This window comes from Ctenopharyngodon idella, chromosome 7 (assembly GCF_019924925.1).
Source record: "Ctenopharyngodon idella isolate HZGC_01 chromosome 7, HZGC01, whole genome shotgun sequence".
Classification (NCBI taxonomy): Eukaryota; Metazoa; Chordata; class Actinopteri; order Cypriniformes; family Xenocyprididae; genus Ctenopharyngodon; species Ctenopharyngodon idella.
Window position 1 is genome coordinate 12,125,286 of NC_067226.1, and position 26,352 is coordinate 12,151,637.

At 36.3% G+C, this 26,352-nt stretch overlaps 2 protein-coding genes, 2 long non-coding RNA genes and 1 pseudogene across 6 annotated transcripts in view; 3 read left to right on the forward strand and 2 right to left on the reverse strand.

Moving 5' to 3' along the window:
- LOC127516791 (uncharacterized) overlaps positions 1–5,110 on the forward strand; it is a 35,435-nt gene extending 30,325 nt beyond the window's left edge. Inside the window, exon 5 of the long non-coding RNA XR_007931083.1 lies at positions 4,729–5,110. This is a non-coding gene — a long non-coding RNA (uncharacterized LOC127516791). The remainder of the gene's footprint in view (positions 1–4,728) is intronic.
- LOC127516786 (low choriolytic enzyme-like) lies at positions 4,964–7,548 on the reverse strand (annotated as a pseudogene).
- On the reverse strand, positions 4,964–17,892 carry c6ast1 (six-cysteine containing astacin protease 1). The gene is made up of 11 exons (XM_051901653.1): positions 17,682–17,892; positions 17,178–17,261; positions 16,350–16,443; positions 16,220–16,250; positions 16,046–16,111; positions 15,687–15,839; positions 15,484–15,601; positions 12,236–12,414; positions 11,937–12,018; positions 11,704–11,825; positions 4,964–5,378 (listed from the first exon to the last, which is right to left on the reverse strand). Exons 3-11 carry the CDS (start codon positions 16,419–16,421, stop codon positions 5,374–5,376), a joined length of 828 nt encoding a protein of 275 aa, XP_051757613.1. The 5' UTR covers positions 16,422–16,443; positions 17,178–17,261; positions 17,682–17,892; the 3' UTR covers positions 4,964–5,373.
- On the forward strand, positions 7,733–10,820 carry LOC127516790 (uncharacterized). The gene is made up of 2 exons (XR_007931082.1): positions 7,733–9,882; positions 10,452–10,820. It is a non-coding gene; the product is annotated as an uncharacterized LOC127516790 (long non-coding RNA).
- Positions 17,893–18,074: 182 nt separating the features above from the next.
- On the forward strand, positions 18,075–25,795 carry mtch2 (mitochondrial carrier homolog 2). Of its 3 annotated transcripts, XM_051901650.1 has the most exons (14): positions 18,075–18,240; positions 18,468–18,636; positions 19,537–19,621; positions 19,747–19,853; positions 20,630–20,653; positions 20,814–20,870; positions 21,105–21,162; positions 21,251–21,302; positions 21,384–21,443; positions 21,685–21,778; positions 21,921–21,968; positions 24,141–24,208; positions 24,510–24,585; positions 24,996–25,795. In XM_051901650.1, the coding sequence occupies exons 2-14, from the start codon at positions 18,550–18,552 to the stop codon at positions 25,080–25,082; spliced, it is 903 nt and encodes a 300-aa protein (XP_051757610.1). In that variant the 5' UTR covers positions 18,075–18,240; positions 18,468–18,549; the 3' UTR covers positions 25,083–25,795. The 3 variants fall into 3 exon arrangements, with proteins under 3 accessions (XP_051757610.1, XP_051757611.1, XP_051757609.1); XM_051901651.1 differs by lacking the exon at positions 18,075–18,240 and having other exon boundaries at positions 18,308–18,636; positions 20,633–20,653; XM_051901649.1 differs by lacking the exon at positions 18,075–18,240 and having other exon boundaries at positions 18,312–18,636.
- The last annotated feature ends 557 nt before the right edge of the window (positions 25,796–26,352 follow it).

The window sequence follows — 26,352 nt, forward strand, 5'->3', positions numbered from 1 at the left end:
AGGTTTAGATGTTGATGTTTTATTGAAAATAATAAAGTTTGAAGTCAGCATTCTGGTGGTCAGTGCTTGCTTTAGTTGGTCTCTTGACCCTTGCTTTGACTCTTTAACATTTCTCTGGCTGCTTTAACTGTGTGTTGCTGATGCATGTTTGTTATAGCAAAGAAGAAAAAAAGCAAGAGAAACTCTGATCGGATGATGTTGGTCGCTTTTTAGTGATGATATAGTCATCATGAAGTGGTCTGATTCACTGATACCAGAGTATGGTCTTTGATTAAATTGTTTAATATTAGTTGTTAATTTCACATTTCACTGTAAAAAAAAAAAAATCAGTTATTTTCTGTAGAATTAGGATTTTTTTTTTACAGTGTATAGTGAACTCATTGTCATGTTCAAGAAACCAGTTTGAGATGATTTGAGCTTTGTGACAGTGCGTTATCCTGCTGGAAGTAGCCATCAGAAGATGTGTACACTGTGGTCATAAAGGGATGGACACGGTCAGCAACAATACTCAGGTAGGCTGTGGTATTTGAATTGGTAATAACGGGCCCAAAGTTACTCCAGGACTTTGCAACATTTGCAGAAGCCAAACATTTTGGTTTTGACATGACTAAACATGATATCTTGTGGTTAATTTAGTTATTTTATTTATGTATGAAATAATATGTGTTTTTCTGGTCAAATAAGGGAAATAATGTGAATTATACGTCCAATGAATGAATGAGAATGCTTACCCCAGATAGCATCAATGATCGAAATAATGTTGAATCAATGTTAATGTGTCAACGTTAACTGCGTTGAATCAATATCACTTTTGCACCCTCAATTAATGTTGAATCAATGTTGAAATTTCAACAAAAAATCAATGGTAATGGCATTGAATCAGAGTTACAATGTGATGTTGGTTCAACATCATGCTTACACTCTCAGAAAATGAAACACAACTACAACTGACTTAAAGCTACACAGCCTGAAATCAACTGAAGATAAAAGAAGACAATCAGTCTCTCAAGATCTCAGCAGAAGTTCTTTTTGAGAATTAACAGAGTTTTAGATGTTGATGTTTTATTGAAAATGTTTGGTCACCATTTTGGTGGTCAGTGTTTCCTTGAGTTGGACAGTTTGACTCTTGGCTTTTCATGTGAGTTTGTGGTCTTTGTAATAGTGTTTACCAAGACATCTCATTTGTTGCAAAGAAAACCAGAATCAAAATGATAGAGTGTTATAGTTTCATTTATTTATAAAGCACAAATAAACAACAAAAGTTGACTGCTGTGCTGTAGAGAGAAAAGAATAAAATAAAAGACAGTAGTAGTAGAAAGACAACACTAAATTTAAAAAACAAGAGTTAGAAGATGAGACTGTAACTTTGATTTAAAATCATATAAGGATGAAATAGATCTTACAGATAAAGGAAGATTGTTCCATAACTTTGGACTGGCCACTGCAAATGCACGGTCACCTCTCAACTTCAATCTTGATCTTGGATAAGACAGAGTAATACTGTCTGAGGATCGCAAGCATCTAACTGACGTGTTCACGTTTAAAAGGTCTGACAAATAGGAAGGTGCCAGACCATTTAAAGACTTAAAAACAAACAGCAAAATCTTAAATTCAACTCTATAATGCACTGGCAACCAATTAAGAGACACTAAAATTGGAGTAATGTGTTCTCGTTTACGAACCCCAGTTAAAAACCTGGCTGCTGCTGCATTTTGGACCATCTGTAGTCGTGACATGGAGGATTGGGGTAATACAACATACAATGAGTTACAATAGTCCAATCGAGATCAAACAAACGCATGTGTGACTCTTTCAAGATCTTTAGAAGACAGAAAAGTTTTAACATTTGACAGAAGTTTAAGATGAAAAAAACATGACTTAACTACTGAATTTATATGTTGGTCAAACTTAAGGGAAGAATCAAAAAGAACTCCCAAATTTTTCACGGTTGGTTTGATATAGAAATTTAAATGACCACAGTTAATATTTGGTTTTCCTTTTCCCACTGAGGGGGAAAGACAATCACTTCAGTCTTACCCTCATTTAAATGCAAAAAATTCAGAGACATCCAAGATCGTACATCGGCTAAGCATGCAAGCAAGGTTTCTAGGCCTTGCTTGTCATTATGATTTAAAGGTAAATAAATTTGGGTGTCATCTGCATAAAAATGAAAAGACACTCCATGCTTCCTAAAAATTGAACCTAGTGGAAGCATGTAGAGTGAAAACAAAATGGGAGCCAGAATAGATCCTTGGGGAACACCACAAGTTAGGGGTGCTACAGATGAAACAGCACGACCAATACCTACTGAAAAGGTTCTGTTACTAAGATAAGATCTAAACCAGCTAAGGGCAGTTCCTTGGATGCCCACACACTTTTCAAATCGTGATAAAAGAATAGCATGATCAACTGTATCAAAAGCTGCACTCAAATCTAAGAGTACTAAAATTACTAAGTTCCCAGAGTCAACGAATAATAAAATGTCATTTAATACTCTTAGAAGTGCAGACTCAGTACTATGATTTTTCATAAATCCAGACTGGAATATTTCAAAAATACTATTTTTTGCCAAAAACTCTGTAACTGCATAAATAATTCTCTCTAAGATTTTTGCAACAAAAGGTAAATTTGAAGTTGGCCTAAAGTGCGATAAAACAGTTGTATCCAGATTTGGCTTTTTCAACAGAGGTTTTGCCATAGCGTGTTTACAAAAAACTGGAACAGATCCAGAAAGAAGGCTCTTATTTATAATTTCTAAAATCCAGTCCCCAACACTATCAAATACCAATTTTAAAAATTGGGTAGGAACAATATCAAGAGCAGAAGTAGTAGGCTTCAGCTTAACAACTGAATCCATTAAACCCAACATAATAATCAGCTCAAATGAATTTAAAAAACTAGTGGGACTCAAAAAATCTACAAGGCCATCAGAAGAAATAATGGACATGCACTTTTGCTCAGGAGTACAATTACTAAGTGACTTTGCTTTATGATGATGAATACTATTTTCTTTGAAATAAATAATGCACCTTGGTAAACACTGTAACAAAGACCACAAACTCACATAAAAAACCAAGAGTCAAACTACCCAACTAAAGGAACCACTGACCACCATAATGGTGACCAAACATTTTCAATAAAACATCAAAATCTAAAACTCTGTTAATTCTCAAAAGAACTTCTGCTGAGATCTTGAGAGACTGATTGTCTTCTTTTATCTTCGGTTGATTTCAGGCTGTGTAGCTTTAAGTCAGTTGTAGTTGTGTTTCATTTTCTGAGAGTGTAAGCATGATGTTGAACCAACATCACATTGTAACTGATTCAATGCCATTACCATTGATTTTTTGTTGAAATTTCAACATTGATTCAACATTAATTGAGGGTGCAAAAGAGATATTGATTCAATGCAGTTAACGTTGACACATTAACATTGATTCAACATTATTTCGATCATTGATGCTATCTGGGTACCCTTACGGAACAAAAATATATGGGAATATACTGCAAAATAATGCGATATATTACATAATACATTTCAATATATGGGAAACTAGTGCTTATATTTTTCAATATACTGCAATATATGCATTGACCATGTATGGCTATATATTAATACATATAAAATATTTATAAATGAAGACAAAAATAGCATTACATTCATAAAGTTTTATCCTTTATTGTGTACATATATTGCACATACCTGTTCCCATATAAATGTGAATGTATTGTACACACATATATACACACATTCATGGAATGAATTACAATCAGTGGTTACAATAGACTTCTAGTTCCCAGCATGCTTTGCTTCTGACTGTTAAAGGAGAGTAAATGTTAAAATTGAGTGCTATTTCATGTGTTTTGCTCAATATTGATATAGGGGGAGATCTGTTAGTGTTTAAAGTTGTATTATTTTGGAATTTAAAAGGTTTTCTGGTATGTGTGAGTTATTGGGGTTACCACTGTGCTGAAGAGTATAGCCTGAGGTTAACTATAATAACTATAATAACTTTGTTTGAAAAGTAATGGTTGTGCATGTTATAGCACAGCAATAGTCTCTTTGGTAGAAGTTTTAGTACATGCGGATGTGCTTTTGTTAACTAATTTGAAAATACGGAACATTTAAAATGTAAATTATGAAATTTAAGAAATGTGTTCCATTATATATTGTACTTTATGTGTTTATACTGCATGAGTAAATATATCTGCAATATATTATACATGCAGTACCATATTTGATCACATATAAATTCATATATTATGAAGTATATTACTGAATATAAAATTACATACATTATGATATATTAGTAAATATATTATCACATATTTTTCAATATATGAAAAGCAGCAATTCCTTATGTATTATTCAATATATTGTAATATATTTACGCAATATATTTTTCTGTATATTTTCAAATATACTGTTAAATCATGTAATATATTGATCATTCATATATAGGGAAATATATTTTCTTTCCATAAGGGTATGTAGAAGTGTGTGTGCATTTCTCAGATAATTACAGAATCATGTAGCTGTATTGTTGAAAGTTTTCTTTGATGTAGATTTTAGATTTATGTAATCTAAAAATGCTGCTGCTATTTTCTGAAAAGTGTGATATTGCTCTGTGTATTGAAAACATTACAGTTATTATGGTTAATGTACTGTAGTATAAGTAATTTAACTGATGTACACTGTACAAGTCTGGAATAATTACTTTTTTTAAAAAGTCTCTTATGCTCACCATGGCAGCATTTCATTTATTTAATATTGATCAAAAATACAGTAAAAACAGCTAGTATTGTGAAATATTATTACAATTTAAAATAACTGTTTCTTCTAATATATTTTGAAATGTAATTTATTCCTGTGATGCAAAGCTGAATTTTCAGCAGCCATTCCTCTTCAGTCACATGATCCTTCAGAAATCATTCATTTGATGTTAATATCAAGACAAAAACACTGTTTATTGCATTCATCAGCTTTACTACTGAAAAAGGATTGCCAAAACAAGGAAAAAAGACAAGCTGTTATAAAAACTAATCCTGCCACAGAAGCCATCAATCATATGGGTGTGTGTTTTTTTTTTTTTTGTTTTTGTTTTTTAAGCAACATCTCGTTCTAAAGAACATTTTGCTCCTTTTGTTGATTTGTCACAAGCATCTGATACTGGAACATTATTATCTTTTATTATCATTAATATCATTATCTTATTATCTTTTATGTTCTGAGAGGCATCTGATTTTAGGATGCATAATAATAGAACAAGTAAAATCACTTGACACTGTGATGTGCAAAAAGGAAAGCTTAAAAAAGAATGCTAGGAAAAAAAGGATGAACAAACACATTCTTCATACAGCCCATCAGCACTTTTCTTAACCTGAAAAAAAGAAGAAAAAAAAAGTAAAGAATATGAAATGAAAGACAATAATTATTAAGACCACCAGCCTGCTTGACATGCTTAGCCTAGTGGTCTAAGGTGGAGTTTTCAGAATGGAATGGATTTTTATTCAAATGACAGGAAAAGCTGAACGTACTGCAGTAGAGTCTGTTAATGCGTAGGATGTCATTGGGGCTCATTTGTTGAGTGTTACCAATCACAACATTACTGTTAGGAATGGGAATCATGGTTGGCAAATTATTCCAGGAGAAAGCGTCCCTAAAACCACACACATAAAGAAACAACAGTAAACATTGTTTACTATGTTTTTAGCACATGATATATATATATATATATATTTTTTTTTTTTTTTTTTTTTTTTTTCTTCTTTTTTTTTTTTCACTGAACTACAAGAACGCTTACCTTTGATAGTGCATCACAGAGTTGTAGTCATAGGGGGTACCCAGATTGTTGGTGTCTGCTTTATTGAAATTGTACTGCATTGCTGTTACAGTGCACAGGAAAATATTAAGGACTGTAATTGTAAATCTGGTAAAAACACAGTGAAGTTTAATCTAGACTACAGGACATGCAATTGTGACTAAATGTAATATGCCCTGTTTTATGCATTTTGTTTTCTTATTGTTTGTTCGATTTTATCATCTTTTTTAACTTTATCTTCTGCAGTCTTCTTAATCGCTTCTTTATATTCATACTTATTACTTTTCATTTTATACAATATACTATTTATATTCATATGTATATTATATATTTTAAATACATATTTACATGTTTGTAAACCTAAGTAAAAATGTACATAAAATCTTTTTTTCCCAGTATATCTTAAGAATTCTAAACAAAAATACCAGGATAGATGTTTTCATAAAGTATTCGGATGTGTTTGTCACGGTCACTGCGGTTCTGTTCATGATGAAACCCGAGAGCATGAAGGAGTTCGTGCTGAACGATATAGTGATAGGACACATCCAGGGCGCTGGAGAGAAACAACCTGTCCTTCACTTTGGCGGCCCAAATATGAATAGCATCTGTCGACCACATAACACATCAGGTTGTACATTTACGTAAAGGGAAAGCACATTTACCATATACACAGAAACTGGATAGAAAGGATCCTTGATAGGTTTACCCAGAATGAGACTGTATGCGGAGAAAGTTCCTCTGCCCTTGATGAGGTACGAATCGAATGCAGGAAACCGCCGCAAAAGACTGCATACCTCTTTTAATCACATTTACTTCAGCTGGAGCTGTGGAAGAAATAGACTGTTGAACAGAACATGTGACACTGATGAGATGATATCAAATTTAGTGAACATCGCCACTTACAGTACTGGTTGGAGATGACGTAGGGCACATAGACCTTTCCATCTCTGCTTCTATCCCATTTGCACCCACGAGCAGTACATGGATCTGCATTCTCGAGCCCGCTTGCTACGGCAATGTCTCCAAACTTGATCAAAGGCTCATCCAGTTCCTGTCCTGCGTGGTATAGTATAATGCACAACAATTCAGTATGTTGATTCTGGTGATATAATTGTTTTAAATGATAAAACGAGTTGAGGAATTTGCCATGAACTGCTTCACAAAAGATGTGCCTACACCATCAACTTATAGCCTTCAAACTCGTACCTGCATTTTTGTTGGTTTCAATTATAGTTGACACTGGTATGTCATCTTTCTCAGTGATGTCACCTGATATATGAATCAGTAGATTATTAATAAAACACTGCAAAATTACATGTTAGTCTTTTTAGGGTTTTTTTCTGTGCGTCTTACCAGTCTGCCCGGAGATATTTTCAATTAAATCCTGTTTAAGAATTTTAAACACGTATATTAGAAACCAATTGGTAAAAATGAAAAGCCGCTCCCATTAGGAAGATGCTGATGCTATAATTTTCCATGTCGGATATTGTTGACTGTTGATACTGGGTATCAGGATAGATACTATTGATACTGTTCTCACCTGAATAGTACGACTCTGAGCAGGAACAGAGCTCAGCAGTAGAGAGATGACCACCAACAAGTACATGATGAGAGCTTTCTGAGAACTTTCAGCTGACAGTTATATACTCTTCTGAAAGCCGTAACTTCCTTGTGATGCCTTAACTTCCTTCCAGAAATGTGCTTGTGTTTGTGCAAGCGCTTAAATGAGTAATTCAGTTTTGAATGAATGATTTTTATTTGTGCTGTAATGTTGTAAATCATTCTTTTAAGGTTGATGTCTGCCAGTCCACAAGAAGAGATAGAGCCTTTTCCTACATGGCTCCTAAAATGTTGAATAGCCTTCTTGACAATTTATGAGACTATATTTTTTAATGCATGTATAATAAACCAATTGATTTTATTTATAGAATTAATCTATAATTCTACCCTTACAAAGCCCAAATCATTTTTAGGTACACCTTGCTTGTACTGGGTTTGAACCCATTTTGCCTTCAGAATTGCCTTGATTCTTTGTGGCATAGATTAAACAAGGTGCTGGAAACATTCCTCAAAGATTTTGGTCCATATTGACATGATAGCATCGTACAGTTGCTGCAGATTTGTCAGTGATTTGAGATTGGTGATTGTGGAGGATATTTGAGTATAGTGAACTCATTGTTTTCATGTAGTTAACGCCAAATTCTGATCATCTAAAATGTTGCAGCAGTAATCGAGACTCATCAGACCAGGCAACGTTTTTCCAATTGTGGCCTCAGTTTCCTGTTTTTATCTGACAGGAGTGGAACACCGTGTGGTCTCCCATCTGCTTCAAGGTTTGACGTGTTGTGTGTTCAGAGATTCTTTTCTGCAGACCCCAGTTGTAACAAATCATTATTTGTGTTATTGTTGACTTTCTATCAGCTCAACTGGCCGTTCTCCTCTGACCTCTGGCATCAACGAGGCATTTTCGCCCACAGAACTGCTAGATATTCTTTTTCGGACTATTATCTGTAAACCCTAGTGTGACGAGCAGGGCGGGCGAGAGCCGTGAGGGAACGGCGCGAGGCCGGTGACGCGAGGGTTAACGAGCTCCACCTGTGAGGCGCACCGGCCTCGAGTCTCTCACGGAGGAGCTCCGGAAGCATAAAAGGAGGAGCGACGATAGTGAAGGACGAGAGAGGACCAGGCCTGGACTTTATTTTGTTTTATTATGTTTGTGTGGCCGGCAGACGTCCGCGAGGGTCTGCCGGCATTACTTTCGTTTTGTTCTTTGTTTATTTTATTAAAGTTTATTGTTTGAATGTTCGCCGGTTCCCGCCTCCTTCTTCCCCCATCACTCGAACTGTGTTACATTGGTGCCGAAACCCGGGAGGAAGGAGGGACATGCTGTCGGAGAGCCCTCGCTGCTGAGGGGGATCGCGGTGCTGCGGAGTTCGGGCAGCGCGGGAGTGAAGACCGCGAGAGGCTGCCCGAGGCGGTGGTACTGGAGCCTTGTGAAAGGTGGGACGGAGACCCGGATGCCGTGCTCCTGGGACGAGGTGGGGTGGCTGCCGTCCTGGAGGGAGCGGAGGAATGCCGTCGTTTGCCGTGGGCCGGAGCCTGCTACCATCCGCCATGAAGGGGAGGAGCAGGGAACGGCGGATTCGCTGCCGGCTGCCCTCAGCCGGAGGAGCCATCGCCGGCCGCCAGGAGGCGGTCGAGGATCGGGCCGTCCACCGAGCGTCCAGTGCCATCGCATGGCACCGCGAGGAAGAGCCTCTCGGCGGGCTGAGGACCGAGCGGCAGTGTGTCAGGGAACCGGATCAAGATTTTTTTTTTTTTTTTTCCTCTCTTCCCTCTCTCGTTCTGTCGCTCCCCTTGCTTCCGTCTCCTTTCTCTCGTCTCGTCTGTCCTTACCCCCAGGTGCTGCGGCCGCCGAGACAGGCCCCGGGGGGGAGTAGAGCGCAGTCTCGGGAGTACCCCCCGGCCTGCGAGGGGCGATGGGGGTATGTGACGAGCAGGGCGGGCGAGAGCCGTGAGGGAACGGCGCGAGGCCGGTGACGCGAGGGTTAACGAGCTCCACCTGTGAGGCGCACCGGCCTCGAGTCTCTCACGGAGGAGCTCCGGAAGCATAAAAGGAGGAGCGACGATAGTGAAGGACGAGAGAGGACCAGGCCTGGACTTTATTTTGTTTTATTATGTTTGTGTGGCCGGCAGACGTCCGCGAGGGTCTGCCGGCATTACTTTCGTTTTGTTCTTTGTTTATTTTATTAAAGTTTATTGTTTGAATGTTCGCCGGTTCCCGCCTCCTTCTTCCCCCATCATACGAACTGTGTTACACCTAGAGATGGTTGTGCGTGCAAATCCCAGTAGATCAGCAGTTTCTGAATTACTCAGACCAGCCCATCTGGTACCAACAACCATGCCACATTCAAAGTCACTTAAGTCACCTTTCTTCCCCATTCTGATGCACAGTTTGAACTTCAGCATATCGTCTCGACTATGTCCATTTGCTGCCATGTGATTGCCTGATTAGATGTTTGTGTTAATGATCAGTTAGACAGTGTACCTAACAAAATAACCGGTGAGTGTATTAAAGTTTATTATAGCCAATTATACAATTAATATATTTTATTATTATTAATATAATACATGTAATTTTGTATATGTTATCTTAAAAATACAAAATATATACACATTCCTTGTCTGTGAGAAATGATACACAGTGGTGTTTGTAATGGAGTGAAATAAGAGTAAAATAATATTTATTTATTTATTTATATACTTTTAAATAAATATCCACTCTTGGATAAACACTGCGATTATAACTCCATTACTACTAATTATTTCTATAGGTTGAAGGGGTGGATTCTGGAATCCACTGCCGCTTCAATTCATATATTTTGAGTTATTAATTAACATTTATCTTTCTAAATATTAAATTATTTGAATGACTTCTTCAACTTATGTTAAAGCATTTATTTTCCTTTTCAAACACTAGAAAATAATTTTGAATATTGTCTGTACCTCTCACTGAGAGAAAAGTACAACTTATCAGTATGTTTTGAGAAACTTATAGTTGGTGCCTGGGTCAACTTCAGCCTTGAAGAAGTTGTGAATCATGTGTTGTTTCATGTGTTGTTCTGTGTGTAGGTCCTGTATTGGTATCAATGGACAGCTGGAATTCGGCCAGAGACCTGAAGACGCCATGTCATGACCCAACAGGACATCCAGTACCTAAATCCAGGGTCCCCTCGTCAGCATCCTGACGAATGGAGATATGCTTCTGACTATCTGTCCATGTGTGGAAGATTCCTAATCTTGTCTATTTTTCTTAGCCAATCAGAATCGTTTAACCTAAGTAATGACGTAGTTAGTGGTCTCTGTTAGAGTATAATTGTTGTGGAAATGTGAATGTACGCAGAGTGGCCTATGAACTCCTTGTGAGACCTGAAGCTGGCTTCTGCTGATGAAACTGCAAACTATTCTTTATTAAAATTTTCTTCAATTTATTTTTTTAAACTCTGACTCCGGGTCTTCATTCATCAAATCTGGTCTTTTGGGTCTTTAACTGTATAATTCTAAAGGTAAATGTAGATTTTTATTAAGACAGAAACACAATCAACCATTATTCTTCATATCTTTATGTTGTAAGCTGTTGGGAAACTTTTTCAAACAAAATTAGCCTTTTCAAACTGCAATACCTCCCCACAGCAGACCACAAACCTGGTTTACAAAGAGGAAGTGTTTATGTTTATGGTTGTTAACCAGATGTTGAGTCAAGTGATGAGAAGCAAACATTTTTCTTCCTAAAGAGGATGTGGAAATATTTCAAAAGATGCCTTGCACAAACTTTACAGTTGTACATAATAATCTGAAATCTGAAACACAAAAATTTCACCATTTAACAGACCCTCATTTCAAAAGAAGAGGACCTTGAGCAAACCTTTCAATATAGGAGAAGGCTGATTGCTGACACACAAACTATAAGATAGACAAAGAGCATTGTTATGTATTTCTTTTATTCAGTTGTGTGTTTAGAACATTCCATCTCTATGCCAAACTACCTAAAAGTTGCAACCCTCAAATGATTTAAAAACTGTGCATTAAAAACAGCCTCAACTCTAAGGGTTTATAAAATGATGCTAATCACATCACATAAACTGAATCTGTAAAGTATTTAGTCCTCCATTGAATACTGAAATTGTCATTTTTCAAAGTTTTCCAAGTTTGATAACACAAAGACAAATTTTTGTTCCATTCTGAAAAAAGAAACATGTATACATACAAACTATACATGCATTTCCTTATCAATGTTATTCAAAGCAGACAGCAATTTCATCCTGTGATGACAAAGCTTTCAAAATGTTATTGTTTTAAATGAATTAATAAGAGAAGGCAGGACTGCAGTAGAGTCTGTTAACACGCAGAATATCATTTGAACTCATCTTCTCAGCTCGGCCAATAGACACGCTACTGTCAGGAATAGGGATGATGGTTGGCTCTCTGTTCTTGGAGAAGGCAAACCTGAAACCACACAAATACACACACACTCCAGTATCAAACACATTCCAGAGGCACACTTGTTACAACCAGTTTTTCAGCTGTTTTTGGGGTATAAACTGCAGAAAAACTTGCCTTCCATAGTGCATTACAGAGTTGTAGTCATAGGCAGTCTCCAGGTTGTTAGTCTTGATTTTGTCAAAGTTTTGCTCCTGCCCTATTACAGTGAATAGCAACCAAAAAGGAACAATATTCAGTCATATTAAAAATCAGTAAATACTCTAATCTCCTATTTCTGCTTAAAAACTCCATAGCACAAACTTTAGTGACTTTTAGCTGCATTTAACAGCAAAAGCTTCTCCACACTCATTGAGAAGATTTGCAACTACAGTGTAAAGGGTTTAGAACACAACCAGTGTACCAATCAGATGTACCAGGAAAGATGTTTTTAAAAAGGATTTGGACATGATTGTCACGATCACTGCGGTTGTGTTCATGGTGAAAGCCCAGTGTGTGAAGCAGCTCATGCTGCACTATATTCAGGGAGATGCATCCAGCACGGTCCAGAGACACAGTCTGACCTCCGATGCGACGGCCAACAAAAGAGTAGCACCTATGGATAACACATAATGGAAGAATTCAAACATTACTTATAGAATTCAGTATGAGTACAGTTCTCCTGAAGGAACCTGTATTTACAGTATGTATCTTGCTCATGCCTCCTTTTACGTATTAACCAGCAGCAAACTTCTGATTACAAAACCTAGAGCTTCACCCAATTCACCACACCATGCAGCCTTAACATTTACATTACTGACATAAAATCATACTATGTAAAGCTTTTGTTCAATTAAATGTAGTTGATTTTAACTCATTGATCGACTCCAAAAGCATCATTGCTAATTTTCTGGTTTTAAACCCATGTGAACATTAGCCATTCTCAGTACTCTAAACAGATTTGATCTGAGGGGTACAAAGCATGTGGCCATTGTTCCTGCGCTAGACAGTTGTAGGCTAGCATAATAATTTGATTTCATGTAACATTTGCATTTTAAACAATATTGTGTTGAGTCTATCAGTAAATAAGTCTGCAAGTTTAAATACATCTTAAATCTTAATTAAAAATGAATACAAAGCTCCAATTTATAATACAGTAAATTTTTAAATTCCCCCTGTAGTCAATAATTTTATCCCTTAAAACTTATCTTTGATCACCAAAATTACATATTTAAACGTTTTTTCCTTGAAAAAAAACATCTTAATGCCTTAAAATAGCTTGAATGTAACTCTACACCCTTGCCTCATTTAATATACATGGTCCTATGAATATGATAATTAGCCCCGCCTCCACTCACTCGCACGAGCTCAGACGATCCACTCTGCCAACTTACTGAGGTAAACACTGCACAGTTGTATCGCTTTTTACAATGTCGGACACATAACGGTAATTATTACGATTAGCGTTTTGCTTGATTATGTTATCAAACAGCTAATAATGTGTTGCTAATGCTACACAAGCCATTCTAACAATCAGTATCCTTAGAAACGCTTTGAACGACTCAGAACGTCTGTGGAGAAAAGGCATATAGTTCATCATAACATCGTAATATGCATTATACACCATACTATATTTCTAAATCTACACGATTTCTCATCTCAACAGAAAAATATACACTACCAGTCAAAAGTTTGGTTACATTACTATTTTAATGTTTTTGAACGAAGTCTCGTATGCAAATTAAGGCTGCATTTATTTCATAATAAATACAGAAAAAACAATAATATTGTGAAATATTATTACAATTTAAAATTATCGTTTTCTATTTTAATATACTATAAAATATAATTTATTTACTGTGGTGCAAAGCTGAATTGTCAGCATCATTACTCCAGTCTTTAGTGTCACATGATCCTTCAGAAATCATTGTAATATGCTGATTTATTATCAATGTTGGAAACAGTTGTGCTGCTTAATATTATTTTATAACCTGTGGTACTTTTTCAGGATTCTTTGATGAATAAAAAGTTAAAACATATCAGCATTTATTTAAAATAGAAATCTTTTGTAACAATATGCACTACCGTTCAAAAGTTTGGGGTCAGTAATTTTTTTTTTCTTTCTTTTTTTTTGAAAGAAATTAATACTTTTATTCAGCACGGATGTGTTAAATTGATAAAAAGTGATTTATATTGATTTATATTGTTAGAAAAGATTTATATTTTGAATAAATGCTGTTCTTTTTAACCGTTTATTTATCAATGAATCCTGAAAAAAGTATCACAGGTTCCAAAAAAATATTAAGCAACAGAACATTTTCAACATTGATAATAACTGAGTATCAAATCAGCATATTAAAATGATTTCTGAAGGATCATGTGACACTGAAGACTGGAGTAATGATGCTGAAAATTCAGCTTTGCATCACAGAAATAAATTATATTTTAAAGTATATTAAAAGAAAAAAAAAACAATTTTAAATTATAATAATATTTCACAATATTATTGTTTTTTCTGTATTTATTATTAAATAAATGCAGCCTTAATGAGCATAAGAGACTTCGTTCAAAAACATTAAAAATAGTAATGTTTCCAAACTTTTGACTGTTGGTGTACCAGGATAACCTTCTTTTGAAACTCATATGCTAAAGCCCGCTGGCACATTGACGTGATTGGTTAGTTTGTGACGTCATAAACACCAGTGATTTCAAACCGCGGGTTTGAGACTGTCTTTGGTTTAATGCGTAAATACTCAGCAATAGTGTTGACTTGTGAATTTGCCCATGGTTTGTCTTAAAGGGTTAGTTCACCCAAAAATGAAAATAATGTCATTTATTACTCACCCTCATGCCATTCCACACCCGTAAGACCTTTGTTAATCTTCGGAACGCAAATTGAGATATTTTTGTTGAAATCCGATGGCTCCGTGAGGCCTGCATAGGGAGCAATGACATTTCCTCTCTCAAGATCCATAAAGGTACTAAAAACATATTTAAATCAGTTCATGTGAGTACAGTGGTTCAATATTAATATTATAAAGCGACGAGAATATTTTTGGTGCGCCAAAAAAAACAAAATAACAACTTATATAGTGATGGCCGATTTCAAAACACTGCTTCATGAAGCTTCGGAGCATAATGAATCAGCGTGTCGAATCATGATTCAGATCGCGTGTCAAACTGCCAAACTGCTGAAATCACGTGACTTTGGCGCTCCGAACCGCTGATTCGACACGCTGATTCATTATGCTCCGAAGCTTCCTGAAGCAGTGTTTTTAAATCGGCCATCACTAAATAAGTCGTTATTTTGGTTTTTTTGGCGCACCAAAAATATTCTCGACGCTTCATAATATTAATATTGAACCACTGTACGCACATGAACTGATTTAAATATGTTTTTAGTACCCTCCCTATGCAGGCCTCACGGAGCCATCAGATTTCAACAAAAATATCTCAATTTGCGTTCCGAAGATCAACGAAGGTCTTACGGGTGTGGAATGGCATGAGGGTGAGTAATTAATGACAGAATTTTCATTTTTTGGGTGAACTAACCCTTTAAAGCATTGTAAAAACACCAGATAGACATATGAACAACATTAAAAACTGGATTTTCACCACAGGGGGACTTTAAGCACAAATATAGAGCAACAGCAATTGTGTTATAAATGAAAATCTTGATTTTTACCCTGAATTAGACTCTATGTTGATATAGTCCCTCTGATTTGTGCGAGGCATGAAGCGAATGCAGGTCGATTTTTCAAAAGATCTCAAGCCTTGAAAAATTACATCCTTCTCCCGGGAGGCTGTTGGAGAGTTCAGATATTAAAAATGGCTTGAACAGTTATGATGTAGTACAAGGTTTTAAGTGAGCTAAGAGCCATCACTCACAGTATTCATCAGAGATGACATAGGGCACAAGGACTTGTCCGTTTTTGCTTCTTTGCCATTTGCACCCACGAGCTGTGCATGGACCAGCAATTTCTAAGCCTGCTGCTACAGCGATGTCTCCAAACATGATTGAGGGCTCATTCAGTCCCTGTCCTGTATGGCATAAAGCACAGAAATTCACTCAACATGCTAATTCTGGGAACATCATAATGAGCTTGTGCCTCATCAAGGATAGTTAATAATATTATTTCCTTTCTTTCCTCTCTTTATTGTTGATCAATGTCCTCTCTTTATTGAGCTGCTGAAATAAAAAAAATAATAATAATAAAACACATTTTATAAATAGCATGTCTACTTACCTGCATGTCTGTTGGTCCTTTCAATTACAGCTGTCACTGATATATCATTTTGTCCACTGTTGTTATCTGAGAACCGGTGTTAGTTTATTGAAGCATTAATAAAACAGTAAAATATAAAGATTTTAATTATACTGCACATGGCAATTAGTCATATTACTGAAAATAATTTCTTACCAATCTCTTCAGAGCTCTTTTCAAAGATGTCCTGTTTACGCATAAACATTTTGAACATATGATGGTTAGAATCCCCTAAATAAAAAAGTTCACAGTTCATTTAACCTATTAGTGACATGTCTGTTCTTACCTCAATATAACGACTCTGGGCTTGAAAAGAGCTCAGCAGAAGACAGATGGCCACCACCAACAGAAACATCATGAGAGCTCCCAGAAAAGCTGTTCTGGAATATATATACAGATTTTATAATGGAAAAGTAAATATATCAGACTTAGTTTCTTTCTTTCTTTCTCTCTCATTCTCTCTCTCTCTCTCAATTCAAGTGTGCTTTATTGGCATGACAAAAACTATACATTTGTATTGCCAAAGCAATTGCAGCTGGGCTGCTTACAAATAGTGCATATATGTATTAACAGAAAAAAAAGAATAATAATAGTAATAATAATATAAAAAAGTATTAAGCATGTAGTGCAGAATGAATTACTAATGTATGTAAGTATATAAACTAGAAAAGAGGGGGAAAAAAAGATGAGGGATTAGACATATTTACAGAAGCAAAATGTTATCTCTCTCTCTCTCTCTTTCTCTGTAAATGGAGATTTGCAACCTGACAACCTAACATCTTACAAAAAACCTGGATTCTGCTTTTCAAACTGCCAGTAGGTTTTGAACAAAATGCTTCCATGAGAAAAGAGATGAGAAAAAGTTAAGTCCTTAAATAGATACATCAAAAGTAACTTTTTAAATATACTTACTGCTGAGCATCTCCATAAGTTACATGTACCTATAGGCCTATATGTGCATTATGATTGTTCAAATGATCTATCAATTAGATTTTTATAAATCACTTTTACATTCTGAAATGTAAACTGAAATATCCTCTGATTCACCCCCGTTACAAACATTTCTGTATATCTCTTATCCCTGTTGAGTAAGAGATCAAAAGAAGACACTCACCTCACATTGGTGTAAATATTCAGAATGAATCCAGCTTTCTGCTTAGTCTCTTAAATGCTCGTCATTAAAATTTAATTCCACCACCTGTCAAATAAGAATTTACAGACAATCTCAGACGATTTATGAAACCACTTAATGATTCAGAGATGTACAGACACACAGTTCTGTCTGATGAAAGAGTAGCTTGAGCGCCAGACTTATAACACAGCATTAACCTATTTAGCCCCATACTGAATTAAAATGATATGCACATTTCAACTTTATAAAGAAAAAAAAATCCTTCAGCTAAGATTTTAGCTGTTGTCTGTTTTCAGAAATCATGTAAAGAATGTAAACAGAAACATGAAATGATGAATGTGAATATGAAATTTAAATTCAAATGTATATTCTGTCATGAAAATGGCAAAGTTTAAAGCTACTTCGAGCTGGGTCATATTGTAGTAGCGCATTTATGCGGCACTGCCACTTTGGAGCAGACACAGATTTACCAAAGGGCAGTCTTACCTTGACTATGTATTAAAGATAACCTAAAATATAATTAAAATTACTCTCATTTGATAAGTTCATAATACTTTAACTTTACTAGAGTAGAGAGAGTTCGGCAGTTTTACTAGAGAACTCGGCAAGGCAGCAGGGACCCACACAACTCATATGGGCCTACTTTTCTTGCATACAGGTACAGCTGTGTCTGTTAATGTGATGTAACCGTGCGCCACCTGCCGGATAATGAGGAAAAAGCGCCCAGTCCCAGTCAGGTGATCAATGTAGACGAGTAACCTCATCACGTGGTAAGTCAGTGTTGCCATGTCCGCTTTTTATAAGCGACTTTGTTCTTGCTTTTTTCATTTTTTATTAACTCGCTTATAAATAGAGGAAATGGGCTGCGTTTTTTAGCAATTAAGAATAAAGTGACGTATCGGGTATTACTTGCCCCAGATACTACACGAAAGTATGGCCAACCAATAATAACAGTTGTCACCTGCCGTTTTAGCAGTTTTCTACATAATCATGATTAATCACCTGGTTTTGTTTTTGCTTTCTGCAGCCCCTCACTTACCCACAGGTGTGTGGGCGCACGCGAGAGAATGTAAATTGATTTCATAGGTAGTTGTAGGCCAGTTGTAGGCTGAATGCTGTATTTTTTGTAAATTATTTAATAAGATCAGTGAAATTTTGTACATCGGCGGTACAAAAACTGAAATCAATTTTTTAGGTCTATTGTTCGTGAGGAAAATTCCTTATTTTAGGCTTAGATTGTAATGCTAATTTTATTTTGGGTTTTTCATTTAGCGAAATCTGGCAACACTGTTTTGCGCGTATCACCAGCGGACCTTCTCTGTCAAGGAGGGGGACGTTTCGGATTGTCTTGGTAATGGCGGACACATGTGGCCAAGTCCTCCTTGGGTCTGGACTAACAGTCCTTTCCCACCCTCTTATGTACATCAAGGTTTTAGTTCAGGTAAGATTCACACAATAATGACAGCAGCAGCAAGTTCACGACTGCACATGCGCTGTTGTCGAGCAGTTTCGATAGCATGTTGATAAATGTTAGCCAGTTGGTTTGTTAACAGTAACCTGTTCAATACATGTGGTAATATTTACTTCTGAGACATGAGCATCTTTGTGTGCAGTAGATGTGTTTACAGGGAAAAAGGTGTTGATTCTCATTGTGTTGTTATTGGTTGTTCTACCAGGGTTATTGACCGCTGTCTAATGTCTTGAGTTAATTCTCTGAAAGGTCAACCTGTAAGGTCTGTCAGAAATCATTTTTATAGCAATTGTAGCATATATAGCAACAACTCGTACTATTCTAATGTATAATCTTATGCCCCCTGAAAACAATGAGAGCAGCATATTCACACCAGTGTCTGGTGTCATTCAGTGTTGTGGGTGGTAAAGCACGTCTGTCTTTCTGGCTATTGATTAAGTTTACTGCAGGTTGTTTTGGTTTTTATTAACATTAAGGCAGTGTGCTCTACATTTACACTGTATTGCAGTCTGATAACAAATGTATCTACAGTGTAGTAGGCTAACACAGATGTCACCCCATTTGTTTTTTGTATGAAAGTAAATTGATTCTGCAAAATAATGCAAGCTTTTTTATTTTTGTAATCTTAATGAGGTTTATACCTCATTCATTTCACTTTGTTTACTTCTGATATATATTGACAGGTTTTCACAGTAATATTATAAAAGTTTGCCTTTCTTCCAGTTCAGATATTGTGTAATATAACAATACTGCAAGAAGGGGCCTTGTGTCTACATATGCTTACTTTCAGGGACAATAAAACGTATTGTGAATCAATTTCACACCCGTCTTTAATGGCACACTAACTTATTTATATCTTTGCAAATACAGGTTGGACATGAACCTCTTCCTCCTACTCTAGGCAGGAATATGTTTGGTCGACAAGTGTACCAGCTTCCAGGGCTCTTTGCATATGGTAAGATAAAGCGAATGGTTGCTTTTACAATGTGTCTACGTTGCCATTCATTTATATGGTCTCCAATGTGATTAAGAATTCTGGAAAATGCATGCAGTTCTTATGCTTACATTTGTGTCTTTCAGCCAAACACATCATCAAAACTGATGGGAAATCAGGCCTGTTTAAGGGTCTCACTCCGAGGCTTTGTGCTGGGACCATTGGCACCATTGTCCACAGTAAAGTCTTGCAGGTACGATATGCCCACTAGGTTCTTCAGATGTTTATTTCTTGTAGACCTCTTTTTTTATAAGAATGTGTCCGCTAAGAATGGAAATAAAAAGGATTTTTGTTATCATACAGAATATGCAGAGAATGTATTGACTGTGTGAAAGATACCAGAGAACTTTTTGGATTGTTGCATGTAAAGTAAAGTGATGTACGTGAAGGCTGGAATCGCCAGTCTCCAGATTTTGGGAAGTCTGAATTGATTGATTTTGCAGAGAATCATGTGGTGTATGATGGGCACAAACTGCATATTGTTGTTGTTATTATTATTATTATTATTATTATTATATTGTTTTTGTAAGCTTCAGTTCAGACTATGATTCCATTCATTTGGAGGATATAAAACATGTTTGATATTTTGAGCTCATTTTAGAGACCAATGTTTTTATGTGTCCTAGCCAGGCATTGTTTTCATCTGCTATAGCAACAATGTGCATGTTTCTGTAAGTTTTGTGTTTAGAATAGCTTAAAAGTCTGAGAGTGTGTAACCCTGTCCTTTAGTGTATGATGTTTTCTCTGTAACCATTAACTAAGTCAGCAAGCTGTATGATGCCTTGTGTAAGATTTGTGTATTCCAGCCTTTAGTTAGATTTCTGTAACTGTGGTCTGTGCAGGGTGTTGCTGGTTGTAAGTTGTTCAGACTGTTGCAATGTGACTTATGTTGATCTGGCTGGGCACAGTTGAGCAGAAGTTATTTATACTCTGTTTTATCTGGCTCTAACCTTTTGTTATAACCCACAGAAGTGCCAGGAGGAAAAAATTGAGGTAAGAACACGTTCATATTTACAGAAGTGGTATTTTAGTGCTTGAATCAGCACATGCATCCCGCCTTTTTTGTTTTCTTTAACTTTGGCTGTCATTGCTGCAGTCTGTTGCACAATTGTGTGTGAGGTGATATAATAGTAATATCTCTTCACCCTATCAGGTGTTGGGAAGCGGCCAGAAAGCAGAGGATGGTTCTCTGCAACATGTAGTAAATGAGGTGAGATACATAAAGCAGAATTTAAGAATAATATGTAAATTTTGTATGTAGGCGAATGCCTGTTCACACGGTCAAGTCTAATGTGACTGAATGACACGTAGAAAATATTTCAAAACAGACTTTCATGTTTGCACCAGTCACTGTTTCTGAAACATTTTGTGTGTATTTCTGATGTTTTTTTTTTTGTTTTTTTGTTTTTTCTCACTTTCCTCTTCATTTTATTTGTCTTTTTAGACCACTAAAGAGATGATTGCGCGCTCATGTGCTACAATTGTCACGCACCCTTTTCACGGTAAATACAGTTAATACAATAAATAACATGTTTTGTGATTTGAATCTCACTTTTCGCAATGTCACCTGCTGTCTTTTTTCCATGCCAGTGATCACTCTCAGATGCATGGTCCAATTTATTGGTAGAGAAGCCAAATACAGGTCAGCCATTTTCTTTTCTGGGATTTCAGGTTTTCTTCTCTGCATCACACATTAAAATGTTTTTTTTTTTGTTCCTTCCAGTGGCGTCTTTGACTCCATAGTTACCATCTACAGGGAAGAGGGAATCCTGGGTTTTTTTGCGTAAGTTCAAAGTGACATTTTCAGATCAGATAGTCTGTGGTTTGCCTCATGATGCTGTTGTACTTAAGCTGTACTATTTTAAATGCATGGCACCATGTTAAAAATGCAACACTTGAGGTGGGATACGTATATTTGAGAAAATCAGTCAAACCTCAAATTTACTAGTCATCTTAAGTGCTAAATAAATGAAAAATATAACTGTGTCTTTAATTTCGCTATTAATGCGTCTTTCATCCCACAGTGGCATCATTCCTCGTTTATTGGGTGATGCTCTGTCCCTGTGGATCTGCAACATGCTTGCTCACTTCATAAACACATACGCTATAGACGACTCGGTACGTAAGCACACACAAACTCATCTTTCAGTATTTGTTTCATCATTGCATAGTGTTTTGATAGAACAACAATTGTACATATGTAGCGATCATAATTGCATTGTGTGTACTGAGTTTGATTATCCTGTTGTGTCTGTCTTAGACGAGTCACACAGGAGAGATTAAGAACTGCTCTCAAGCTGTGACTGGGGTAAGTCATCTGACACAAGCTATTTACGTGATCAGTGGGAAGCGCAAAGTATCGTTTGATTCTGTTTTGATACCACCCTCTACAAAGCATGTAAATCATTTGCATATTCTACCAAATTTTGAGCTAAGTGACTAAATGATGTCTGCCAATAAGTAGCCATTGGCTGATAAATTGTTTGAATTTACTCATCAGTGATTGAGTTGGAGGTTATGAGTAAGCACAACACTGATATATTTTGTAACGTGTGGTGTCCAATGAGCGCTTAGGGCGTCTACTCATTAGAAGACTCGGACTGACGGAAAAGAATGCCAAGCTCATTTTTCAGGGCATGGAAAGATTAGTTTTAAATTTCAAATTTAGGGGAATTTTACAGTTAAAGACTCAAAAGACCAGATATGATTAATGAAGACCCAGAGTCAGAGTTTAAAATAAATAAATAAATAAATAAATAAATTGAAAATTTTACTGAAGAATAGTTTGCAGTTTCATCAGCAGAAGCCAACTTCAAGTCTCACAAGGAGTTCCAAGGCTGCTCTGCGTACATTCACATTTTCACAGTAATTATACTCTAAAAGAGTCCACTAACTACATCATTACTTAGGTTAAATGATTCTGATTGGCTAAGAAAAATAGACAAAATTAGTAATCTTCCATTCATGGACTGATAGACAGAAGCGTATCTCCATCCGTCAGAATGCTGACGAGGGGACCCTGGATTTAGGTACTGGGTCCTGACAAGGTGTCTTCAGGTCTCAAGCAGAATGCCAGTTGTCATCAGTACCCATAAAGGACCTGTACAGAACACTAGCGCACCTACAAAGATACACATGATTCACAACTTCTTCAAGGTTGAAGTTGATCTGAGCTCTGCTCTGAACAGGAAACTTTCCCAAAACATACCGATAAGTTGTACTTTTCTCTCAGTGAGAGGTACAGACAATATTCAAAATTATTTTCTAGTATTTGAAGATGAAAAGGAAAATAAATGCTTTAACATAAGTTGAAGAAGTCATTCAGATGATTTAATATTTAGAAAGATAAATGTTGATTAATAACTTGATTATAAATCACTCAAAAGATATGTATTGAAGCGGCAGTGGATTCCAGAATCCAACCCTTCACAATAATGCAGGAATAAAGTGAAATGTAATGAAGCAATAGATTTGCAGTATGAGCTCTGTGTTGTTGCCCTTCTGTCGCTTAGTGAAAAAGTGCTGCTCTGTCTCGCATGCAAAGAGAGAAAACGACAGTCTTACAAATCGCATAGAATACATGTAAATGGTAAAAATGTAAAAAACAAACAAACAGAGATTGTTGTTCACAAAACAAATCATTTAAGACCAAGCAGAAGCCATTGCCAGCTGGTTTTTTCGGCAGTGGTTGGAACTAATGTACAAACAGTATTCCGCGTTTGGATTTTAGCAAATCAGTTCAGGGACAAAGATCAGTTCTGGGCTCATTTAATATTCATGAGCCCAGCAGACCGTCTACAGTATAACCTGAGGGAAGATATAAGTAGTCATTTTTTTTTTTTTTTTCCCTGTAAGTTCATTTTGTTAAACAGATTAAAATATTTATCACATTATATTACTATTAATAGTATCAGTATTACTATTTTATTAGTATTATGGTTAAGATTAGGGGGTGGTTTAGGCCAGTGCTTCTCAAACCTCAAACCAGGACAGGTTTGAGAAACACTCGTTCTCAGGGTTAGTTGCTATAAATTGTGCATATGTAATTATGCACAATTTATAGTAATTACTAAAGTAACTACATGTAATGTGTAACAAGGACGGTGTAAAATAAAGTGTTACTGTAAATTTTTGTACATTTCAGATTGTTCCTACGCCTCTAAATTGTACTGCTAAAAATAATATAAGTGTAACTATCAATTTAATTAAGATGTCAAAATTAAAATTATATAGAAGTAAAAAACAAGACAACTCTTGGTTTGGAAAACCAGATGACAGCTAAAACAATAAATCAGAGAGATGTGTTTTGCTTCATATGTGTGGGTTTGCGTGTTTGGCGAGTAAAATAAAACAAATTACTATCCAATGGCGATTCTATTTCCAATGTGTTTGTAGAGGGCTGTTTTGAATGACTGACTAGGTTTTGTTAATGATCTCATTCTAACGTATTTTCCCCTTTATCTTTTTGACATTTCCTCAGTTTTTTGCAAGTATGCTGACATATCCATTTGTATTGGTGTCCAACCTGATGGCAGTAAATAACTGTGGGTAAGGGATTTTGTGTGACTCCAGTGGAAGCATTTGCGAGTGGCATCAAAGGAGATTTTATTGTACATGAATAGTGAGTCAATAGTCAGAGATCTGCTTTTTAGCTTCATAAGAAGCTTGTAAACTTGTTCTGTAACTATAGTTAACATTTATTTACTATTTCTCCTTTGCAAAAAAATGTAATGTACTGGCATGTAGGCTACCTGTATTTGCTGAACTGATCCTTACTATATTTAAAACTAATAGAGGTATTGTTGTAAAAGGATAATTTGTAAGTAATTTTTCTCCTGATCTGACCTAGGCTGGCTGGAGGTCTGCCACCTTATGCTGCCATTTATCCCAACTGGCTCCACTGCTGGGGTCACTTGAGCCGAGAGGTGAGCAAAGTTACTGGGAATCAATTTTGTTAACGGGTCTTGAATGTCTCAGTTCTTCCGCTGATGACCTTCTAATGTTAATTGGAATCTGACTAGGCTAATCGAATTAAAGGGCTAATAGAATTAAAGCAGCACACTACTGTAATAATGAGTTTAACTATGTGACTGCATAAAACCACCAAAAATAGTTTTATTCTAGTCAGCTGGATCTGATTCTCCTGTTGCTGAAGATGTTTCTCTTGTTGTCCTAATAAGTTCATCTGTTGAGTGTCAGTGACGTCTTGAGCAACAGTGAAAAATGTTTTGTTGATAACTGTCTAGTAGATAGTGTTTTTCTACAGTGACCCACTAACTAAAGAAAGTGTCAGATAATTTAATTCTGATTCCCCCTCTCTCCTTGTGTGTCTCAGGGCAACATGAGCAGAGGCAACAGTCTGTTCTTCAGAAAGTTGCCTGCAGGGAAGATGTACGCCATTGAGCAGAAGAGATTTTTTTGAATGGGAAGCTATCGGCATAGTCTATAATTATGATAATATAATTGAGCTGGCCCACAAAGTTGGACTCCTAATCCTTCGTATGCACTTGTTTAAGATGACAAACTTTTTTTGATCAGTCTGCATCAGCCTCCAGGATTATTACTATTAATTGATCAGTACCTTTTCACTACATTGTTATTTGCTTTGATTTGAAATCATGAAGAGCTTTATTTTAATACCCAGGGATTTGTATACATAACCAAGTAAAATAAATCACAGTATAATTTCAGTGAAGCACTCAAGGGCGCTCTAGACCATCTGTGCCTGAATCCAGTACAGGCCCCTAACACCTCTGTTTTTTGTGCTCCACCATAATGCTTGTCAGTAAAACGGTAATTATAGATATGCGTTTGTCTCTACTGGTTCATGCACTGACTGACAAACAAAAAATTCTCTGTCCTGTTAATAGCAGACTGCACCTTGAGCCACTGTATTGTCAACCTGATGTCTACCAAATGTGTTTTGCATAACTTTGCTAAGCTTGACCCCCATCTTGGACGTTTTGACAGATAAGCCTCTTGTGGCTTCATATCAGTGAGTGAGTTTGGACATTGTGTGTTGGTGGAGGTCGACTTCTACCCGTGTCTCCATTAGAGCTCCAGTCCAGTCAGAAACTGTTGAGATTTTTATTTCTAACGACATTCAAATGGACCCAAATAAATGTGAGAATGCTTTTTTTGGTCTTTGTGTCTTAGCTGTCCATCATCTGCACAACACTGGTGCTAAACATACAGAAACATTTCATGAACTAGCTGTTACATTGTGTTTCTTAACAGGCTAAATGAAATACAGTCTAACAGGAACTGCAAATAGCACTTTATTTACATATGATGCAAGAATATATGGGCGGAAATAATTTATTAAATAGGTTTGCATTATGGGTCTTCAACAGGGGGGGGGGGGGGGGGGGGGGGGGGGGAATATGCATTACATAAAATTATTAGTATCAACCAAAACTGAGCTAAAGTAGTTAAGCTAAATGTTTAGTTGTCATGTCTACGTGTATGTATACATTGAGTATTATGTAAAACTTAAATATACAATTATATGGCTTTATACATCAATCGTTTAATGCCTGTGAAATTAATACATTAAGCAAGAAAATATGCTTTTTGACGATAATTAAAAAGCACTCAGTAATCAGTCATTTTTGTTTTCTGGTCAGCATGGATAAGTCGATAATGTGATCTCAACATGAGGTGACCCTTTTCATGTAGAATAATATGATAGG

Coding starts and splice junctions, on each gene's coding strand:
- c6ast1 (XM_051901653.1), bottom strand. CDS start 16,421: ATGATGTTTCTGTTGGTGGTGGCCATCTGTCTTCTGCTGAGCTCTTTT. Junction 16,251..16,349: donor CCCAGAGTCGTTATATTGAG/GTAAGAACAGAC, acceptor ATGCGTAAACAG/GACATCTTTGAAAAGAGCTC. Junction 12,415..15,483: donor AACATAGAGTCTAATTCAGG/GTAAAAATCAAG, acceptor TGTTATCCATAG/GTGCTACTCTTTTGTTGGCC.
- mtch2 (XM_051901650.1), top strand. CDS start 18,550: ATGGCGGACACATGTGGCCAAGTCCTCCTTGGGTCTGGACTAACAGTC. Junction 19,622..19,746: donor TCCAGGGCTCTTTGCATATG/GTAAGATAAAGC, acceptor TGTGTCTTTCAG/CCAAACACATCATCAAAACT. Junction 19,854..20,629: donor TCCACAGTAAAGTCTTGCAG/GTACGATATGCC, acceptor TATAACCCACAG/AAGTGCCAGGAGGAAAAAAT.